The 20,748-nt window shown below is 36.4% G+C and overlaps 1 protein-coding gene across 3 annotated transcripts in view; it reads left to right on the top strand.

Moving 5' to 3' along the window:
- ATAD2B (ATPase family AAA domain containing 2B) overlaps positions 1-20,748 on the top strand; it is a 73,997-nt gene that overhangs the window by 13,859 nt on the left and 39,390 nt on the right. For all 3 annotated transcript variants that reach the window (XM_014872967.2, XM_014872966.2, XM_014872965.2), the window contains exons 2-15: positions 1,464-1,618; positions 3,074-3,120; positions 4,133-4,286; positions 6,331-6,433; positions 6,982-7,090; positions 8,229-8,345; positions 9,381-9,456; positions 11,205-11,303; positions 12,221-12,332; positions 12,706-12,821; positions 13,612-13,786; positions 14,567-14,655; positions 15,406-15,565; positions 16,487-16,577. In XM_014872967.2, coding sequence (XP_014728453.2) covers positions 1,464-1,618; positions 3,074-3,120; positions 4,133-4,286; positions 6,331-6,433; positions 6,982-7,090; positions 8,229-8,345; positions 9,381-9,456; positions 11,205-11,303; positions 12,221-12,332; positions 12,706-12,821; positions 13,612-13,786; positions 14,567-14,655; positions 15,406-15,565; positions 16,487-16,577 — 1,603 coding nt within the window. The remainder of the gene's footprint in view (positions 1-1,463; positions 1,619-3,073; positions 3,121-4,132; positions 4,287-6,330; positions 6,434-6,981; positions 7,091-8,228; positions 8,346-9,380; positions 9,457-11,204; positions 11,304-12,220; positions 12,333-12,705; positions 12,822-13,611; positions 13,787-14,566; positions 14,656-15,405; positions 15,566-16,486; positions 16,578-20,748) is intronic.

Below are 20,748 nucleotides of genomic sequence, written 5' to 3'. Positions count from 1 at the left end.
GCCTTGAACACTTCTAGGGATGGGGCAGCCATAGGTTCTTTGGGCAACCTGTGCCAGTGTCTCACCACCCTCACAGGGAAGAATTTATTCCTAATATCTAACCTAAACTTGCCATCTGTCAGTTTAAAACCATTCCCCCTTGACCTGTCAATATACACCCTTGTCAAAAAATCCCTTTCCAGCTCTCTTAGAGCCCCTTTAGTTACTGGTTCTAGAAGATCTCCCTGGAGCCTTCTCCAGGCTGAACAACCCCAATTCTCTCAGCCTGTCTTCACAGCAGAGCTGCTCCAGTCCTTGGATTATCTTCATGACCTTCTCTAGACTTGCTTGCTCCAGCAGGCCCATGTCCTTCATATGCTGTGGGACACAGGACTCCAGGAGGGATCTCAGGACTGGGGACATAGACAGGGAGAATCCTCTCCCTTGACCTGCTGCCCTTTTTGCTGCTGGTGCAGCCCAGGACACTTTTGGCTTTCTGGGCTGCAGAAGAACATTGTGGGGACCTTCTTGTCAAGCAACACCCTCAAGTCTTTCTTCCCTGGGCTGTTCTCCATCCATTTTCCACCCAACCTGTACTTGTGGTTGGGATTGCCCGGACCTGGGTGTAGGACCTTGCACTTGGACTTGTTGAGGTCATGAGGCAAACTTCATGAGGTTTGCCCAGGATCCCACTGGATCAAGACTGTTTTGATGGGCTAAAATTTGTAGTTAATAGAATCCTGGTTTTATGTTTTGTTGTAGTAGTTCACCTAAATAGAAGCAGATCCTCTGAAGTTTGCTGTCTGTCCATTTCTTGTGTACAACTTTGAAGGAATCCCTTGCTACTATCTTTGAGTTTCTGTCTCTGTTACCTTTGATAAGTGCAATGGAAAAAAGGCCCCTTTTGATACCCTTTAGGTACTTCTTAAAAGATATTAAGAGTAATGTGGTTAGTGTGCATAATGCTGTCAGTGAACATGTTGGACATCTCCTGACTGTGTGCTGGACAGCTTGATGAGTAGTAGAACAAGGTACTGGAAAACTCTTACACAAAGGAAGAGTGTTTGTTGAAATATTTTAAAGACAAAGACAACATCAGTGGAATAAATAATTGCTATGTTTTTAAGTATCTTAATTTTCCACAGTCCTTTTCTTCTCTTTTTATGGATTACTAGGCATTACTAGCTGTTTTGCAAGTAAGGTGAGAATAGCAGTGTCATGTATGATATATAAAAAAATACAATTGGTTGTAGAACCAATAATTGTTCAGAAATACAGGAGAACTATTATAGAAGTTTAATATTTGAAATGGAATATTTTCACAGCTTCTCGTAATGTTTTCAGAATAAATACCTTTAATATTTCACGCAGATTTGTCACTAAGAGCTTGACAGAGACTTTCCTTTTACTGAGATGAAGTTTACCCTTTTTCTGTAAGGATATCTGCAAATGAGCCAATTAAATGATGCTTCTTTCCTTTTCAGAAAGATGAAGGTAGTGATGCTAGTTTGAGTGATAGCCACATATCTCCTCCTGCCAAACGTACCTCAAAACATGCTGATCCTGTGGGCAAAGACAAATCAAAATCACGCAGTACTGGGCAGCGAGAGGAATGGAGCATCTCAACTGGACAGTCCAGGTAATTGGTGCCAAGAGAAGAAGGAACTCATACCGGTTTTTTCTGTGTTGTTATCCCACTTAATGCTATTTCTGCAGTCAGCTGCAGGTCAGGAGTGTACTTTTGAAGCATGTTATTTTCACACAATTTTCTTCAGTTTAGGATTCCAGGAAAGTGGATTGCATCAATTGTCTCATCTCTGTTTCCTTTCTATGCATATTTGTGCAAAAAATATAAAATAATTTTATTTGAGATGTAGTCCGAGTCTTAGATTCTTTACATTTAGAAATGTAATTGGTATTTTTATATACTCAAGCTATAAGAAGGCATGACATTTTAATTAGGGAATCAGTGTTACCATCTTTAGGGAATGGGTAACGGTCAAGTTTATTTCTATTGTCATTCAGCCTAGTAAGTAACTTTTACTGAATATAGCCTCAGTCCTGCAACAGTTTGATAACTTGAAGCAGAAGTAATTTATTTTATAACTGATTTAATAGTATTTTACAAAACGTTGTTGTGTTCATAAGGTTCTTCACATGATTACAAGTAACTGTAAGACTGTACACAGAGTGTTCCTCATCCATAGACTTTCAGTTAATACTGATTCTTTGGTAGATATGTATTTCATACTTATGTGCATATCAAAATTGTTCTTGCAATGATTTATATGTAAGAGTGATTGTAAATCACTACTGGTCTTTGGACTGCTAGGATGAAGTTTGCTTAAAAGCTTTGTAAATCTCAAAATAGACCTCTTCTTATATTTACTTTTCTCTTTTAAAACAGAATAAATTAAATATAGCATATTAATGTGCCATGGTCATTGGGAATGTATTGAAACTAGGGCACCTTTCTGTTTCTTTTGTTTGTAAGAGTAGACTTGTACTGGACCTCCTAGAAATGTCAATATACAGAAAGAAATATTTAATGCAGCTGGGAGAATTTAGATCATTGTGTCAAATGAAACCTGGCCAAGGTACTGAAAGTCATATTGTCATTTAGAATCCACTGCAACATGTCTTTGCATCTGAAGTTTTATGTTGTTTCTGCCAAAATCCAAAGCACAGTGCTTAACAGTGATCTTGAGTCAGTAAGACTTTTTCCCAAAAGTTCTGTTCTTCTAACTTCTGCTGGTTTATCTGAGGTGTTGCAATGATGGTTGCCTTTGGAGAGTTATACCAAGGTTCTGTTCTGAGGTTTAAAGAGAGAGTTAACAGGACAAGGGCATGAAGAAAGATTAGGGAGATTAATCAAAGAGATGCTTAGACAGTTGGGGAGATTCATATAATTGGTATTGAGCAGTTTTGTCCTTACTAAGGTGTTGGGCATGAAGCAAAATCTTCCAAGGCTGTGTCTCGCAAAGGTTTTGAAGTCAGGGTATCATGGAGCATTTAACAGCAAAAGTTCTATTTTCACTCTGTGCCTTCTGCTTGGCTAAGGAATGTTAATGTTGTCTGTCTAATTGTCTCCTAGGTTAACTTCTCAGCCTGGTGCTACACTACCAAATGGACGTAGCTTATGTAAGTGAATTATAGCGAAACTTTTTGTATTAGCTTTTACATTAAACAGTTTAATGTTAATGATTTTCAGTGGCATATGTTTTTGACAACTTTACTTATTCCTTTGACCATTTTGACCAGAAAAGTTACTGCTCAGTTTTCTCCTGTTGCCATCTTGGATACTCTGTGTGGATATGGGGAACAGTTTTAGATGAAAATCCATTTCTCTTCTCAATTCAGACCTCTTGGCCATGATGCCAATGTTTTCCTTAATTCCCAAATTACTGTTATGAACTAATTTTGGCCTTCCTCTCTCACTTGGTCTCTTTAATTTACTTAATCTCTTTGCTCATCTGAAATTTGGCCTTCTGTGGTTTTTAACATTACTTAACTCTATTGCTTTAGAGAGACCTGCCTTGTCTGCAGCTCCTGCTACCTTGAACAGTCTTCCTAAAATCTTGTACCTTACAAACTTGCCATTTCATTGCTTATCTCAGCTAAACACACTTTGTCTTTTGTGTCCCTTTTTCATCAGTTCCGTCTTGTTTAATTTTGTGTTGACTATGTAAATGTTATTTCATTAAGCATATTTGGTATTTTATTATTTATTGTGGTGCCTAAGGAACAATTAGCAGTGGGATCTCTTTATTTGGCACTGTACAGAGTAGCTGGTACAGATTTGCTTGTGAAGTCAATATGTTGTATCTGACCTTTTGATACTATATTTGAAAGATTAAGAATTGAAACTGTGGGCAAGTGTGCATATTAATATTGATGTTAACTTGAAAATATTGAATGCTTAATTGAATGCCAAATTTTCATCATAAAATAAGATTATCATCTAAGGAAACAAGCTTGAATATGCAGAAATAACTTTTAAAATAACTTTGATAGGAATTAAATACAATTCTTTAGTTCATATTGTGCTTAATAAGTTTTGGTTTATTGTCCTTGCTAAGTATTCTCTTATTAATTCTTGTTTGTGAAAATGTTGTTTCCTGCATTTTGAAGTAGTAATACAAATTTCTCTTAGCTCTCAAAAGCCATCCCCTTCGAGGGGAAAAAAAGGGAGATGGGGACCATGCTTGCATAAACGGAGATATAGAAGTCAGAAAAAGTTGTCGGTCCAGGAAAAACAGATTTGAAACTTTGAATCAGAGTTTATTGTTTGATCAGCTAGTAAACAGGTATGTGGGGATACTACAGTTGTATTCACAAAGCACCTTAATGATTTTTTAAAATTAGAAACCCCTGTGTTCCAGTGCCATGTCTGTGTTTAACTGTTGGGATGCATTGAGACAAGCTAGGCTGTGGTTTGAGTTACAGCTAGGTCTGTGCTGTTACTGCCATGGTATCCATGCTCTGAATGCAGGGCAGCTTCCCAGGCTTTCATTGAGGAGTAAGTTACTCTGTGTTTACACCTGGATAAAGCTTTATGTTGGCAGTTACTGCAGAGTGCCTGACGTGCTGTAAATCCACACCCTAGTTTGTTTCTTGGTAACCTGTTTATGTAGTGATACCTTAAATGTCATGTAAATTGGTGATTAGCAGCAGTGCTTGGAAGCATTCGAGATTTTGCTTGTATGATTTTGATCATAAAATATCAAAAGTTTGTAGCTTTCTTTTGTTTTTGTTTTTTACCATTTGTTAATAATTCACATAGGGTGGGTGTCACTTTTTGACATTTACTTTGCAGACAAAGTAGGTCAGACAGGGAGGCATGGTCTGGTCTGAGCATAGGAATGGGAGCCAGAAATGCTTTTTTTGAAATATTGTTTCTCTGTAGCCCTGGGCAGGTCACCTAATATGTCCAGATCTTCCCACCTGTAAAACAGGTTTTAGCAGTCACATATATGAGAGACTGCTTTCTCCAGTGCTGGAAAATGATTTAAGCATAAAAAATTAATTGTCAAGTATGATATTTATTTTTAAATGTATTCTGTTGAATATTTTATTAATTTAATTTTCTTTTTCGACTTACTCAGTAACTACTTGGTATCAGTTTGCAAACTTATATTGAGTTACATTTATTTTTCTAGTTGCAGTTGAATCTCCCTCTCCTCATCAACAGTAGGAAAAAGTCTACCATGAAGGTTGTAATTTGATAAGATCATGGTACTGAAGTCTGTATATGAGTTTATAGTGATAACAGTGTGTCCCATAATCATTGGAGGTTTTTAGGAGCAGGTTAGACACAAGTCTGTCAGGAATGATTTAGGCATTCTGTAGTATGCTCTCTCCTGGCCAAGCATGTAGACTTTTCCAGGTCCCTTCCAACCGTATTTTCTTTTGTAGCAAACTGCAGCATGATTTTACTTGAAATGGTTCTGTCACACATCACAGATATTTTGGAAGAATTGTTTAAATTGGAGAGGAGCTCTCATAATGAAAGGGTGACTTTACTGACTTATATCACCAGAACTTCCACTGTCTTCTTTCTAGGCAGTCTTTCACCCTTTAGATTTACTTCTAAACTGCTTGAAATAAAGGAAATGAAGGTTTCTATCTTCTTAAAAATATTATACAAATATAATAGAATTCCAGTTGAAAGCTACTCTGATCACCATGGAGAGCAGTAACATGGTCTTCAGGACAGGTGGCCAAATAATTGACTTGGCCTGGCTAATACTGTGTTGTTCTCTGCTTTAGCAGTGAAGCATCTTGGCCAGGGTTATCACTTACATACCACCGTTGTTTTGACAGCTGTTTACAAATACTCCAGATAATGAAAATGCTGAATAAATCGTAGATGAGAAATGGTAGTGAGGTCAAATACTGAATGATGAGATTCTGGATGTTGCTGATTTAACAAAAAGTAAATCCTTTATGTTCTAGTGTCTTTTTGAGGCCAGGGTAAGAAACTGTAAAGCTTACGGGGTGGAGGCATTAATTGCATTCTCATTATTATAATTATATATGTGAAAAGCTTTACTTTCTTACATTGGAAATGTAAGAAATGTTTAATCTTACCTGACACCTAATCTAATGTCTCAGCAGTTGCAAATTTATATGCTGCAATTTATACTGAGCCAAATTTTTAAAAGTTTGTTAAAATACTACTGTAATACTAATTTTTACCCCAAGCTTTAATAGCATCTTTCAGTTTTGCTATGGTTAGGTTTGTAGTTAATTGATAGAAAACTTAAGATGTTGAATGCTACGTCCAGAGTTCTGCATGTTACTGTTTTCAGACTGATTTTTTGTGTGTGTTAACTGTTGCATATATTTTAGTACTGCTGAAGCTGTCCTGCAGGAAATGGATAATATTAACATCAGGAGGAACAGGCGATCTGGGGAAGTAGAACGGCTGCGGATGTGGACAGATACAGAATTTGTAAGTGCAGAAGTTTCTGAGATCTTGGATAAAAGTCACAGCAAGGCAGAACGTGTTTGCTTTTGCTAACACCATACATTTGTCTGTAGCTCTGTCTGAAGGTTTATGATTTTCTTCAGTGGAGAATATTAAAAAAAATGATAAACTCAACTTTGATAAACTAAAATTCAGAACTAAATTAGTGGATACGCTTTACATTGTTTTCTTTATTGATAAATTCACTGTTGTGCTCTCATGATGTGCTGTGGTGGTTCTTTGGTTTGAAGCATACTCTGGTAGCCTGGAAACAGGACCAGGGACTGTCATCTTGATATTGATGTTGAAAACTTGATATTGATGTTACTCTGTATTAGATGGACTAGGTCCTGTCTGAGAGATTTACTTTAGCATCTATTAAATGAGACTGCTTTTGTAGTCTACCTATGGAGAGCTCTGCTGGCAAAACACTTAAGGGCTGGAGATTGTGTGAAGCATTACTTACTGCACTGAGACTGATACTGAGTGACATGGGACAGTACTGGTGAGAGTGCATATGAATTTTATTCCAGGAAAACATGGATATGTATTCTCGAGTGAAAAGAAGAAGGAAATCACTGAGGAGAAATAGCTATGGGATTCAGAACCACCATGAAGTGTCCACAGAAGGGGAAGAAGAAGGTATGGGTTGTAAAAAATTGTGGAGGCTTGTCTGAAATACTTATAAAACGAAGTTCTTCTTCCCATAAGATTGCAATATATTGCACTACAGAAAGCAGAACAAAGCCTGGATTTTAATTGTTTGTATAGTACATTTCCTTCCTTCTGTTTTTCATAACACTTGGTAAATCCTCTGGTTGAAGTCAGGATGTGATGAATGTATGATCTACAACTATGTGTGTTCTAACTGACTTGATATTTCTCATGTGCTAAGTGGCAATTACCAGAAAAAATTTGTAGTACTTAAGCCTGCATCCTTGCTTCAGGGGAAGGTATTAATTAAAGTTTGCTTTCTGTCCATTGACATTTTAGAAGATTTGTAGGTGCACAACTGTATTTGAAATTCTGCTTTCTTTAAAAATTTGAATTAAGCTGGTCAATGGGTTCAAAAATTACCGGGAAGGAAGGGATTGTGCCTAAGTTTGGCCTGATCAGTATCATGCTTGGCCTCCTTAAAAAGTCAGACTTAAACTTCAGGCATCCATACAGGCTTCAGCATACTGCATTTCAGTTTTTAACTGAAACTGCTGTGGAAGGTATGGTTTGTCCCAATGAATAAGAATGCAGTCCTCGTTCTGAGATCCACGGGTGGAAATTCTGATCCTGTTAACAGATGGGCCTAGGTTGTGCCTTTATACACAAAGTGTATAAAGTGATTTCTGGGTTCTTTGCTTTGTGTAAAAATGATACTGTGAATCATAAAGTTGTACTTACTTTCATGCTGTGTCAAATATTTGATTTATTGAGGCTCCTGTTGGAAAAGAGAGGAAAGGTATTATCCTTAATTTGAAGGATAATTATTGAAGGAAAAATACAGTGGATAGAAGCGATATTTGAAGTACTTTACAACTAAAGCTGGTTTGAATGCATTTATTTTTCTTTCTTTTGCCTTTCCATTATCTTGTGTAAAAAACTAGAAGGAAATTTGACAATGTGTTGTAGATTATCGTGGTCTTCAAATTTCCACTGATTTGCCAATTAGTGTTAATTAATAAACGGGCAGTAATTCTCAGTGACCATTAAAATGTTAATTTTTTAGGATAAAAGTAGCTCTGACATGAAGTGGAAGTTTTCTGAAAATATTTTTACCCTCCAACAGAGTCTCAGGAAGAAGATGGAGATATAGAAGTAGAGGAAGCTGAGGGGGAAGAAAATGATCGGCCATATAATCTCAGACAGAGAAAAACTGTTGAGAGATACCAGGCTCCTCCAATAGGTGAGGAACCAGACAGTGCTTGACCTGCAGGAATACCATGGATGTGGGGAGGGAATAGTTGGATGGCTACTTCTCACCCCTGACAGAGTAACAGGGATGCAGCACTGTGATTTCCATCCTGACCTGTTGTGGTTCACCATGTGGATGGGACTGCTGAGACACAGTCTGTCAGTTTGTCAGTGGTGGTGGCACTGCTGCCTCATTGAACTCTGCAGGTACTTGTATTGGGCTCAGGGTTGGGGGTGAATGAGGTTTAGGTCAAGAAATACTTGGCAGAAAGCAATCTAATAAATTAGGTGATTACACAGAAAAAATAGTTACTGTTATGCCTGCTTCTCGAGTGGTAAGCCTAATTCATAACTATGGATAAATGGCATAGCAGCAGTTATCACAAATGAGACGCCTGAAGTATTTCAGTTGGAGGGAATCTACAGTGATCATACAGTCCAGCTGCCTGGCTGCTTCAAGGCTGACAAAAGCATGTTATTTAGGTCATTGCCCAAATGCCTCTTATGATAGGCTTGGGGCATCAACCGCTTCTTCAGGAAGCCTGTTGCAGTGCTGGACCATCTTCTCAGTAAAGAAATGTTTCTTACTATCAAGTTTGGGTTTTCCTTACTGCAGTTTTGAACCATTTCCACAAGTCAGAGGATCACAGAATATGATTTCTCTGATAGAGAACTGCTGTGGTTTATTTGTTCAGAGAAATTTCAGGACATCCCGTATTATCAGCTATGAAGAGGTTTCTTTGTGGAGTTTCATGTCCTGCAAATAAACTCAAAATGCTAGTGCCCTGGATGAGTTAGATTCTGCCATGGCAGACACAGCTCTGTTAATTTGAGAATGGTGAGGATGGAATTCCCCTGCCTGCATCACGCCAAGTACAGTGATAGTGACAAAGCTCCCTGCCCAATTCTTTCCTTCATTTAAGCTGTTGGAGAAACCATTGATAACCTAATTGATGAAAATTGATAATCTAGCACTTCCTTGATGCATTTAGATTAGTTTATTTTTCTTTTGTAATTGATGTTACAGTGCCAGCTCATCAAAAAAAGAGAGAAAATACACTATTTGATATTCACAGATCTCCTGCAAGAAGAAGCCATATCAGGTAAATGTCAGGTTTTTTTATGTGTAATTGTTTGCTTTCCTATAGTACATTCTAGTAACTTCTGATTTTTAAACCATTCTTGAGGGAGTTGCACAGTTCATTCACACATGTGAATGGGTCTTGAATTGTATCCTAAGTTCAGACCCTGATCAACATCCGGGCAGGAGTGTCAGCACTATCTGAATCCACTGGAAGCTTTGTGCTAAACAGAATGGAAACAGATGTGCTACAGGTACTGGAAAGAATTCTGCAAGGCACACTGTAGCTTTCTCTGTAAGGCCATATATTTTATATATAAATCCAGTGCATCAGTTTATCAAATATCCTCTTTCTGTTCTACAAAACTGAGCAAAGCAGGTTAATGTTTTTTGTTTTCTTTCAGTTCAAATTTCATCCAAAAATTATCAACAATTTAATAAAATGTTTAGCAAGCATAATTTTTGACTCTTATGTCTTGTGTCAAAGAAGTCTGTAGTGTACCAAGTTGTCTTGGAAACTGTCAGTAGGCTTTATGTAACAAAACAGATGAGATTACAGCTTAAAACATTTTTTAAAAAACAAACTTACTCAAAGCTTCAAAAAGACAAATCTGTCCATGAACAGAATCCAAGAAAACGAATACTAGTCATAGCTGAAACTCTTGTCTTATTGCTCAATTTAATGGCATAATGAAAATATATAAAATAAAGTAATAGCTGAATCTTAGGATTCTAAAATTTTTTTTTCCTTGAAGAGCATATGACATTTTTTGAGTAATCTCTGGATTTGTACTTGGACTTGATATTCATATGTGAGGAGTGTGAAAGTTAGCCCTTTAGTTTTAGCCTGCTCATTACTTGGCTCTCGTTTTATCCCTTCTTGTCAGGACACTGTCATAAGAAGTCTTCCCAATTGCTTGATATTCTCTTTGATATATTTTGAAATGGATCTCACTTTTGATCATTGAATAGTAAAACTGATAGACAATGTTATCCATTGGCAAAAACCAGTTAATTCAGTGTATTATCATGTTCCTACAAATAATGCAGCTGACTGTATTCCCTTAAAATCCAAGACTTTTTATTAGTAACCAGCTTCTTCATGTGAAAATTGCTGCATTTTTCAAACTGATATCAAACTCAACACCTTTTTTTTACAGAAGATTTGATGTATATTCTCTAACATTTCTGAAATACTCAGTTTTGTGAAATACTGTCATACTAAAATAAGAAATGGTTCATTCAGACTTTGGATAGTAATTTTACTTGGATTCAGATCAGAAGTATGGGTGTTTTGAGAGCCTGTTCTGCTATTCAGAATTAATAACCTTGTAAAAAGAGATTATATACTTTGAGAAATACGGAATTTTTTCAAAGAATATTTAAAGGAAAGCATCAAACTGAGTAAGGAGACTTTGGTACGTCTGTTATGTTAGAGGTGGCTAAAGCGGTTGGAAATTTTCTTAAGTACAGTTGCAGCTTATTGACTGAATATACAAATCACTTGCTGAGGTAGCATGGACTTGACCACACATGTTATGGGTCTCTGCTGTTTTAGTAATGTTCATGTTGAAATCAGATAATCAGTGTGGCAGTAAGAGCTGTTGTTCCCCTTGCAGATTATTTGGTACTTGATGAAACTAGAATTGGCATGCATCTCAAACCTGAACAGTACTGTACTTGCCATTTCAGTTTCATTTTTATAGAAGGACCAAAACATGCCATTCTGTTGCAAAAAAGACTGAGTTTTCTGTTTTGCCTCTTTAATAGGAGAAAGAAGCATGCCATTCACAGCAGTGATACAACCTCTTCAGATGAAGAACGTTTTGAAAGAAGAAAATCTAAAAGCATAGCCAGAGCAAGAAATAGGTATCAAAACATACTTGGTCTTTAGAATGGTTTGATTTTATTATTTATCAGAAAACAAACAGAACTGGTCTGTAACGTTTTATGAGTTCTGCAGACTTTTGATTCAGCCTGAAATTACCTGCAGATGCAGTTTAGGAGGAGTGCTGGTTATATATTAATACAGGTTTTGGAGTCTTATGAGTAGATAATTAATAATAGCGATAAAAGGATGGAAATGCAAGAGTAGCTGTTTGATTCAGTTGGGTTATAAAAAACAGCTCCTGTTGGTGTAACTTGGTCCTAGTTAATTGTTATATTGCCAGCTCTTCCTTCTTCTTCTTGTGTAAATGTTTGTGCATTCTACACACCCATTTTTTTGACCTTACATATATTTAGCAGTAATCTAAAAGTGGAAGATCTATAAGTAAATTTATTCACTGATAACTAGGTAGGAAAATTCTGCAGGAAAAAAATTTTCCTCGTCTTTTTTTCCACCTCTTCCTGTCTGCCACATCATTCCCTTTCCGTTGCAAGGAATTCAAGCAACATACAAGGACCAGAAGTGCAGTTCTGAGTGTAACCTGTGTCTTACCAGTACCTTTCTTCCTCCCTTTAACTGTGTAGTTGGCCTGATGAAATATCTGTCATATCTGATGTAGGGGCTTAAAGAAGGAAATACCGTTTCTTCTGTGTTTAATCAAAATAATCTGTCCAGCCTAGTTCTTCAGATAGTTTTATGCATCTAGATACATATTTCAAACTTTGTTAAGGAACTTCCCAATTTATAACCATAATAACCACAAAAAAGATCAGTTTTGTTTACCAATCTTGGAAGGTTATCTCTTTATGTCGTAAAAGGCATTTAATCTCTTGTTTCTTCACCTCCAAGCACTGAAAGCAGAACAGTATTTATTTGGTGTTTGTTTGTTGTTCAACAGGTGCCTGCCTTTAAACTTCAGAGCAGAAGATTTAGCTAGTGGAATCCTTCGAGAACGTGTGAAAGTTGGGGCGAGTTTGGCTGATGTTGACCCTATGATTGTTGATAAATCGGTAGGTTTTGTTAGAGCTTTTTATCTTCCTTGTTGAAGTAAATTCATAAAAAGCTCACTGATATTTTCTTTTAATTTTATTTTATTGCTACCAAAGCTTTTGTCTATTTAATCCTATGCACTACAGAGCTCTGCTCTGGGACTTAGGCTGGATCTCTGTAGATGCTCAGGCAGCCCTGGTGCAGTTAACTTGCAAACCAGATAAGCTTCATGTGGGCAGCCAAGAATTGACTTTTTCAACTTTCAAAATTCAGGGAAATCCTGTTGATCAATGGAATGTTTTTTCTAATGTGTTTTCAAACGTTTTATAAGTAAAGGTGCTACTGTGGAAAGCTGTTACAATGTAAACTTAATATGTTTTTTTTTTCCCTAAGGTGTGTTTTGATAGTATAGGGGGATTGAGCCATCATATCCTTGCACTTAAGGAAATGGTAGTGTTTCCTCTTCTCTATCCAGAAATATTTGAAAAATTCAAAATTCAGCCACCAAGGTAGGTGTATTTACTCTTACTGTTGCATTTTTTTATTAAGGTCTGAGGAATTGAAAACACATGGGAAGTTGATTCTTTCCGTGAAGTATTTTACAGTTCAAGTAGATTTACTTGTTTGCTACCCCACTTGTCTATCAGAATATGCAGTAAGCAGGATGAAGAGTTAAAAAAAAACTAGTATATTTTTCTTGTGGTAGGAAGGTAAACTTTGTGATTTGGTTAAAGAAAGAATTCTCATGTGTTTTATTTAGTATTACCTTGCCTTTTTTCCCATTATGTTATTAAGTATTTTACTAGATCAAGCAAAATGCTGATGTTTCTCTCAATAATATTATACTGCGATTTTAATATTTATTAATAAGGCATCTTGGTATGTGATTTAAATGGGTATGTGGTGTCTAAGTCAATCGGAAAACTGGGGTATTTTTGTCACTTAATTACTTCATTCCAAAGAAGTAACAAACATTGATTAAGGTATTACCTAAAATCTAATACTTGAAGAAGTGGTATTTAACTAATATAAAATAATCCTTTGAAAAATCAATATGCCTTTGATTAACGTTCTTTACAAATCAAAATTTTACTGATTTGAAAACATAAAACAAACTTACATTTTATGAAGTCATGTTAATACTGCAACGTGTTAATAATACAATACTACTACAAAATAATAATATAAGATCTTAAGTCATTCTTCTCCAGGCTCCCTGTCTTCATTATAAAATTTGACTTGGAGTTTTTCAGGAGACGTAAAATAAGTTTGTGACTGTGTTGATCCATTTATCTTCAGGGGCTGTTTATTCTATGGTCCTCCTGGAACAGGTAAAACCTTGGTAGCTAGAGCTCTAGCTAATGAATGCAGTCAAGGAGACAAAAAGGTGGCTTTCTTTATGAGGAAAGGAGCAGACTGTCTCAGTAAGTGGGTTGGTGAATCTGAACGTCAGCTTCGACTCCTTTTTGATCAGGTTAGAAGAAAATACATTTTTTTTTCATATGATTACTCTGTATGTTGTGTTTTGTGGTTTAGGTAGCCAAAGTTTTGCAATTGAAACTAAATAACTGTACATTTTCGTAAATTAAGTAGGATTTTACCAAATGGCATATTTAGATGAAAAGAATAGAGGAATGCAGACAGTAGTTTTTCTTCTTCTGGAAACTCAGAGAAAGAAGTCTCTTGACTTGTCCATTAATGACAAAACAAAGTAGATTGGGTAAAACTTGAGGAAAAGAAATCAGTCAGTGAGTTTGAGTTTGACTGACATGTTCAAGGTAAATGCTACAGAGAGGAGTGCATGGTTGCCTTGGTTGTGCATCTATTTTAGTGTTCTTTTTTGGCTTAGAAGAGATTGGACAGAACAGAGTCACATAAAGCAGTAAAATGCAGTAGCTCAAAGAAAAGTAGTTGTCAGATAGAAATGTGTAAACAAACTACGAGCAGATAAGATCATGTTTTCTGTAACGGAGTGTAAGGTGTGTATTTGTCTCTAACCTGTCCAGCACACACTAAAACTGGTACACTGGTGCCATCTTGCTTACTCGAAGTAGACTGCACTCTGCTTTGCTTTGAAACACTGCTGGAGTTGGAAATTCAGTTTTCGTTTCAGACTTTACACTTTATAAAGATGTCTCAATATGTATGTTAGTTTAGCATGTTAATGCTTTCTAGTGAAGCCAATTTTCAATGTTGATGGATGAATTAGGAATTAACAGTTAATTCAGTTTTTGTTTTGTTTATTGCATACCAGGCATACTTGATGAGACCGTCTATAATCTTTTTTGATGAAATAGATGGTTTGGCTCCAGTCCGTTCTAGCAGACAAGATCAGATTCACAGGTAATATTTCTTCTTTGCTGCCATTATCTTGGTAAGCTCTAATATGTAATTTTTTCTCATTTCACAGGAAAGGTCTTTACTTTTTTCTGAAGCCCACTTACACTAGAAAGGACAGATTGTTTTTTTGGTGTTGAAAGTCATCTTTTCGGTCCTTCAGGCAAACTGTAATTTGCTGGGAATTGAATTGCAGTGACAATTACCCTTCAGCCACATTATCAACTGCAAGATTTCCACAGCCATTCCTTGATTTGCTGTTTTTGTACTGTAAACAGATTGTCTATTACCAACCCAACAGAGTAACCAATTGAAAAATGTTATTCTAACATGATAAATTGTAATGTTCTATCAATGAACTGAACTCACCTGTGGTTTTGATTCTTAATGGTGTGATGTACAAACATATCTTGTGTTGCTATCGTGCCATTTTTTAGAACTTTTTTAACAACAGTTGGCTTTCGGCTGAAATTTTTCGTGGCTGCTTTTGATCTCAGTTTTGCTGTGCTCTTTATGACTACACACTTGTACCTGTCATTCTGTAGGTGGTAGTATTTATGGGTCCATCTCCCTCCACTCTTCTGAGAGAAATTTGATTAGCAGACCAGGGGGCCAGGGGAACATACGAGATTTGAAACTGTCATGCACCTGTTTGTAGCTTAGCTTTTTTCTTTTGAATGTCTTAACTTGCATTTGAAAATGCAAAAGTTCTTGCAGTGTTCCTTACACTTTCTTATTTTGAAAACTCTTTTGCAGCTCTATAGTGTCTACTCTTCTTGCCCTCATGGATGGACTGGATAATAGAGGTGAAATAGTTGTAATTGGTGCTACAAACAGACTGGATTCTATAGATCCTGCACTCAGGAGACCTGGTCGCTTTGACAGGGAATTTCTTTTCAACTTGCCTGACAAGAAGGTAAAACCTGGAAAGGAGATTTATTAATAAACATCTTTAGTATATTAAACATTTGAATGCCTTACAACCAAGCTTATGAAATAAAAATATTCATTATTGCTTTTAAGAATGTTTAATTTTAGGATGACATTTTTTGTACAAACAGATTGTATACATAAAGTTATATTGAGATTCAGATCTTCAGGATATAGCTAAAACTGAACAGAGGTAAATTATTCACAATAAACTGCTTATTTCACAATTATGGATTTGTCTAACAAATCCTAACTATTTGGGGGCTTGAAACTTATGGTAAGAGAAAATAACTTTAAATCTTCTAGACTTCTAAGCATGTAAAAATGTAGATACACAGCTAGGCATTATAATGTTGGCAACAGGAACATTTCAGTTCCTTTTTCTAAGCTTAAATAAATTCAGCCATAATACTTCATGAATTTATACTTAAAATTAAATGTACTTTGTATATGGATAGATGTATTTAGATTCTATAGAACTTTTAGCTGGAATTGTTTTGGGATTCATGTGTATGTGCTGTACTACTCAGCAGTACATCAATTGGTGAGGTCTTTGACAGTAGAACCTGTTACTCATAGGTGCAGTAATTAAAAATGAAGTTATAAAACTGATAATTTCTAATAGAACATGAGTTTTGATCAGTTCATGTATAATAATGTTGATCAAACAAATTAAAATGTGTAACTGGTGAAAAAAGTACTGCTTATATACGAAATTAAAAAGAAGGGAAAAGCTTTGTTCCTGAGAGACTTTGCAGTGCTAAGCTCTATTTTATGTGTCTCAGTTGCATGCCAAAAGCAGGTAAAGTAACTATAGATTCACATGAGAGAGAATATTTATTTCTATGACATGGGTTTGACTTGCTAGTTTTTTAATCTCATTTTCTTTTCTTTTTTTTTTAATCAGGCACGAAAGCACATTTTGCAAATTCATACCAGGGATTGGAACCCCAAATTGTCAGATCCTTTCTTAGGAGAACTGGCTGAGAAATGCGTTGGTAAGTGTTATGTTGTTAGTACTTTTACTGTAGAGGCTTTCTCTTCTGTGTAAAACTTTGAAGGTATGTTAAATATATCAAGATTTCCTTATCTCTACCTTTCTAAAGTTCTCTACTTTGAAAAACACTTTTTTTGTAGTAACAAGAATTGTTTCTGTCTTACTAAAACACAAAATGAGTAGCTAGTAGTCATTTGAAGATGCAGTCTTGTTTCTTTTGTGATATCACTGTCCTTCTATAGGATGCATACCCTTAAAGAGAAGCAACATAAAGCGGGAATCTTTAGGTAGACTTCCCATTAAATTGGTGAATTACAAAAGAGATAGGCAGACTTGGGGTTTTTTCTGTCTACTTACTGAGGAAGAAAACAGTACTTGTGTGTGTGATTTTTGATTTTTGTTTGTTTTTTACTGACTGGCATGCTCTCCTCTGACATAAATCCAACAAACTAACCAGCCTTTCTAAAGATGAATTTTTTTTCCAGATTGGTAGCACAGAACCACCTCAAAGTATAGACATAGGTAGGGGAGAAAAAAAGCACTGCAACATGACTACATAAATACACCTTTGGAGCTCGCAAAGACCTGCTGTGCTGAATGGAGGTTGGTTGTTCAAGATAAGCCTGCTGTTTAAATCTATTCAGAAATAAGCCCAAATACTTTAATAGTGAATTTAACAGAGGAAATGACCCTAAAGCACATACCACAACATCTTCTCAACAACTTGTCATGCAAAGATACATCCTCTGTCAGTCATCTGCTTGGACGAGCACTGAAGTTCTCAGAAAAAGAACAGTCTCAAATATCTGTGCTTTGGAATCCATCATAAGGGAATCTGAGAACTTTAAGTTGAGCATCATTTCATTCAGTCAGCTACAGCACATCCGAATTATCCTCTTCATCCACAGGGACATCTCTCATGGAAGCAGCACCCCTCCGCTTTTGATGCACAAAGACCTCAACATCTTCTGGTGAGGAGAAAACATAACTATCCAGCCAACTCCAGTTTAAGCTTTGCCGGGTATAAGACAGCACATGACAAACCCGTTTCATGTAAATTCTGCTTGAACTGTGCAAACACGTGGTGCTGCTTAGTGGGAGAGAGGGAAAGAGGTGGGAAAAAAACCACAGATGTTTCTTTAAAAATTCACCGTATTTTTCATTGAAAACACATTTTAAAATTTCAGACAATAGGGAAAGCCATTTGTACATTTGACTGGAAGACATTCTTTGTGCTCCATAAAGCCTGTCAGTTCTGTGGAAGTCAGCTAACAAAAAGAAACACCCTTTTCTGTTTTCCTTGGCTTTCCTGCTCTCCAACTACTGTACACTTGATTGTCTCCAGTTTGTATCTTGGAATTTAAGTGTTTCCATACATCCAAGATGAAAATCTTTGAAGTATTACAAAGTCTTTTCAAAACAGCTGAAGTAAGACTGGTGTATCTCCTTTACCTTGAGAGTGCCTCATCATTTCTCTAAGTGAAATCTGCAGCAATAATGATTTAAACAGACTTTTCCAGATTCTTTGTGGCCATTACCAATGGGACTTATTGGTGCACGTATATGTCTGTGATACAGGTTATACCAGTCTGCTGTTTCCTCTTGTGTGCAGGTTTCTTTAAAAACAAACAACCTTCCCCCCAAAAAATCAACACCCCCTCTTCTCCAAGTAAAAGCTGCCTAGACTTGGCAGGCTTTTGGCACAGCATGGTTGATACCTCTCTCCAGTTCAGCAGACTTGGCAACACTTGGCTCCAAGCTTTTGGATCCTAATGAAGAAAACTGCTGAAATACTCCCAAAGCAAATGACTTTGGGGAAGCAGGTGTATGTGCGACTCAGAACTTCTTACGATCCAGGGCTGTAATTAGAAGGAAATTGCAAGGGAAAAGCCCCAGGACTTGAAAAAATAGGTTATTTCCTGAGGGTTGATTTTTGTCCCAGGTGTTATGGATTACAACCTTTTAGTGGATTTCTGTATATGTGAGAATTAAAGACTCCCCTGAGTGGCCTCATGACTGCGATGTGTGTGAGATGAAGTGAAGCAGCTTGGGGAGAGCACAGCATTGCTCAGAAGACCACACACATTTATGTCTTGTTAGTACTTTCAGTAAACACACAAAATTACTGTGTTTTTTCTCTTTACTGGAGATGGGTCACAGATACCCTTAACTTCATAAATCCTTTCTTATCTCTTGTGCTTTTCCCTTGTTTGGAATGGTAACTTTCTGTAGGTAGAGAGACTTACCTATGAACTCAGTCTTGCAGGAAGCAGAACATACTAGCAACTGAAAATGTGTGAATTCCTCCATCTGGAATTTTGCAGATGAATCTTTTTACAATGTAGTAAGGGTTATTTAAATAACATTATTAAATAGAATTACAAAGAAACAAACTGTTATACTGAAGATGCTTGTTAAAAATATTCTGTGCTTATTATTGCAGGAGTGTTTTTTAGTAAAATGATTCCATGTTAGGCTTTTCGTTCCCATCCTCATGTAATGATGGTGGGGGAGATTTTGGCATTAGCATTCGTGTTTTTCACAATTCTTTAAAATGAGCCTGGTAGTTACTTTTCATTTCTGTCATCATGCTGAGTTGTTTGCTAGCTCTCTTTCCCCGCAGTCATTTTGGGAGTTTTGTAGGGAATGGCACAACATAAAGTTGAAGAAGTGGTCAAAATTGTTCACCTAAATGCTTCACCCCATCCAGTAGCAATTTGTTGGGGGATTTTAGGCAGAAGAAATTTTAAAGAGGACACAATTTCTGCACAGTAGAGGTGGCTGGAAGATTTTGGTGATCAAAGTGCATTGTTTGGAAACCTACATAGGAATCCACTTGTTTGCTGTCCTGTTGTTTGAAGTTGTACTTCAGAAATCTTCAGCAGAGTTTGGTGGTGCTGGGTAGAAGAAAATGGGCTACTTGACAGGAATCCTCATTTTGTTCTAAGTTAGGGTGTGTGCCAGTACCTTTTGCCTGACAAATTTAACATCTTCCCTGAGATGCTTCAAAAATGGAAGCAAATGCACTGAACCCTGAGTTTATATTACAGTGTCAGTTCGGGTAAAAACTGCATCAGGTTATTTACTGTTGGCATGATACATTTTATTTTGTTTTGACAGTGCTTCACTTATGTTTTTCTTCTGCTTAATCAGTGTGCATTTGCTTCTTAGCAATAAAAAAACTCTTTAATGTTTCACAAGGTACAGGATTTTTGCAGTTTTCTTGTCACTGAAATGGATGTACAGTATGCACAAGAGAGTCCCTCAAAAAGAGACACCAATTATTAGTCTTCAGATGTAATTGCTCCTGAGAAATAAGAGGTAGAAATGGAGACTAATTGTGTATCTGATCACCTGAGAATTTAATTTTAAAAATAAGCTACAGGCTATTATTTCCTAATTTTGCAATTCTTTGGAGATGTACAAGCGGTGATTAAAATGACTGTTAGAAAGTGATGTTACAGCATTTGTTCATAGAAAAGTTGGGAAGGATCTCGCTCCTGAGCTGCTGAATCTTTCCACAGATTCTGAACTAAGTTCTAAGGTGACAGGCATTCAGGATGCTGTGTATCTTCAGCAGATCTTTGATTTAAGGTTTAGCTTAGTACTCCCCTCACTTATTTTTGTTTAATCTGGTGTGGTTTTTGGATGAGAAGTGGACCAATTTAAATGGGAACGTGAATGCAAAACTTAGAACCCTAGTTTGGTTTCTCTGATGCACCTGTAGCTACTGTCTAATGGTTTCACCTGGTTGGAGTGTGCCTGCATAGTTTTGATTTTCTTTCAACTTTAAAAGAAAGTTAAAAAAAACGTAAACAACATAACTGTAGTGCTGAAAACAATTACTTATCTATTCACTAATATAATCTATATATCTGAACATATTTCAAATATAATTTGTATTTATTTCAAGGTAACTTGGGAATGTGAATTGCTGCAGACCTTTTAGGTAACAGTCATGGTGTGTACTCACCAAATTTACACAACTGTAGCTACTCACATTTTTATAAAATTGCAAAGCTTCATTTAAAAATTGCAGGAATCATCCGATATTTATGGTGATTGTCCATCTGGATTTATTTTATTTTGGCTTTTTTTTTTTATTATTATTTTTAAGTCTATATAAGAAAGGTGCAGTTTGAAGTCTCATCCAATTTAAGTCATCTTTACAG

Source organism: Sturnus vulgaris, chromosome 3 (assembly GCF_052056855.1).
Source record: "Sturnus vulgaris isolate bStuVul1 chromosome 3, bStuVul1.hap1, whole genome shotgun sequence".
Classification (NCBI taxonomy): Eukaryota; Metazoa; Chordata; class Aves; order Passeriformes; family Sturnidae; genus Sturnus; species Sturnus vulgaris.
This window is presented reverse-complemented; position numbering and strand designations above follow the sequence as displayed.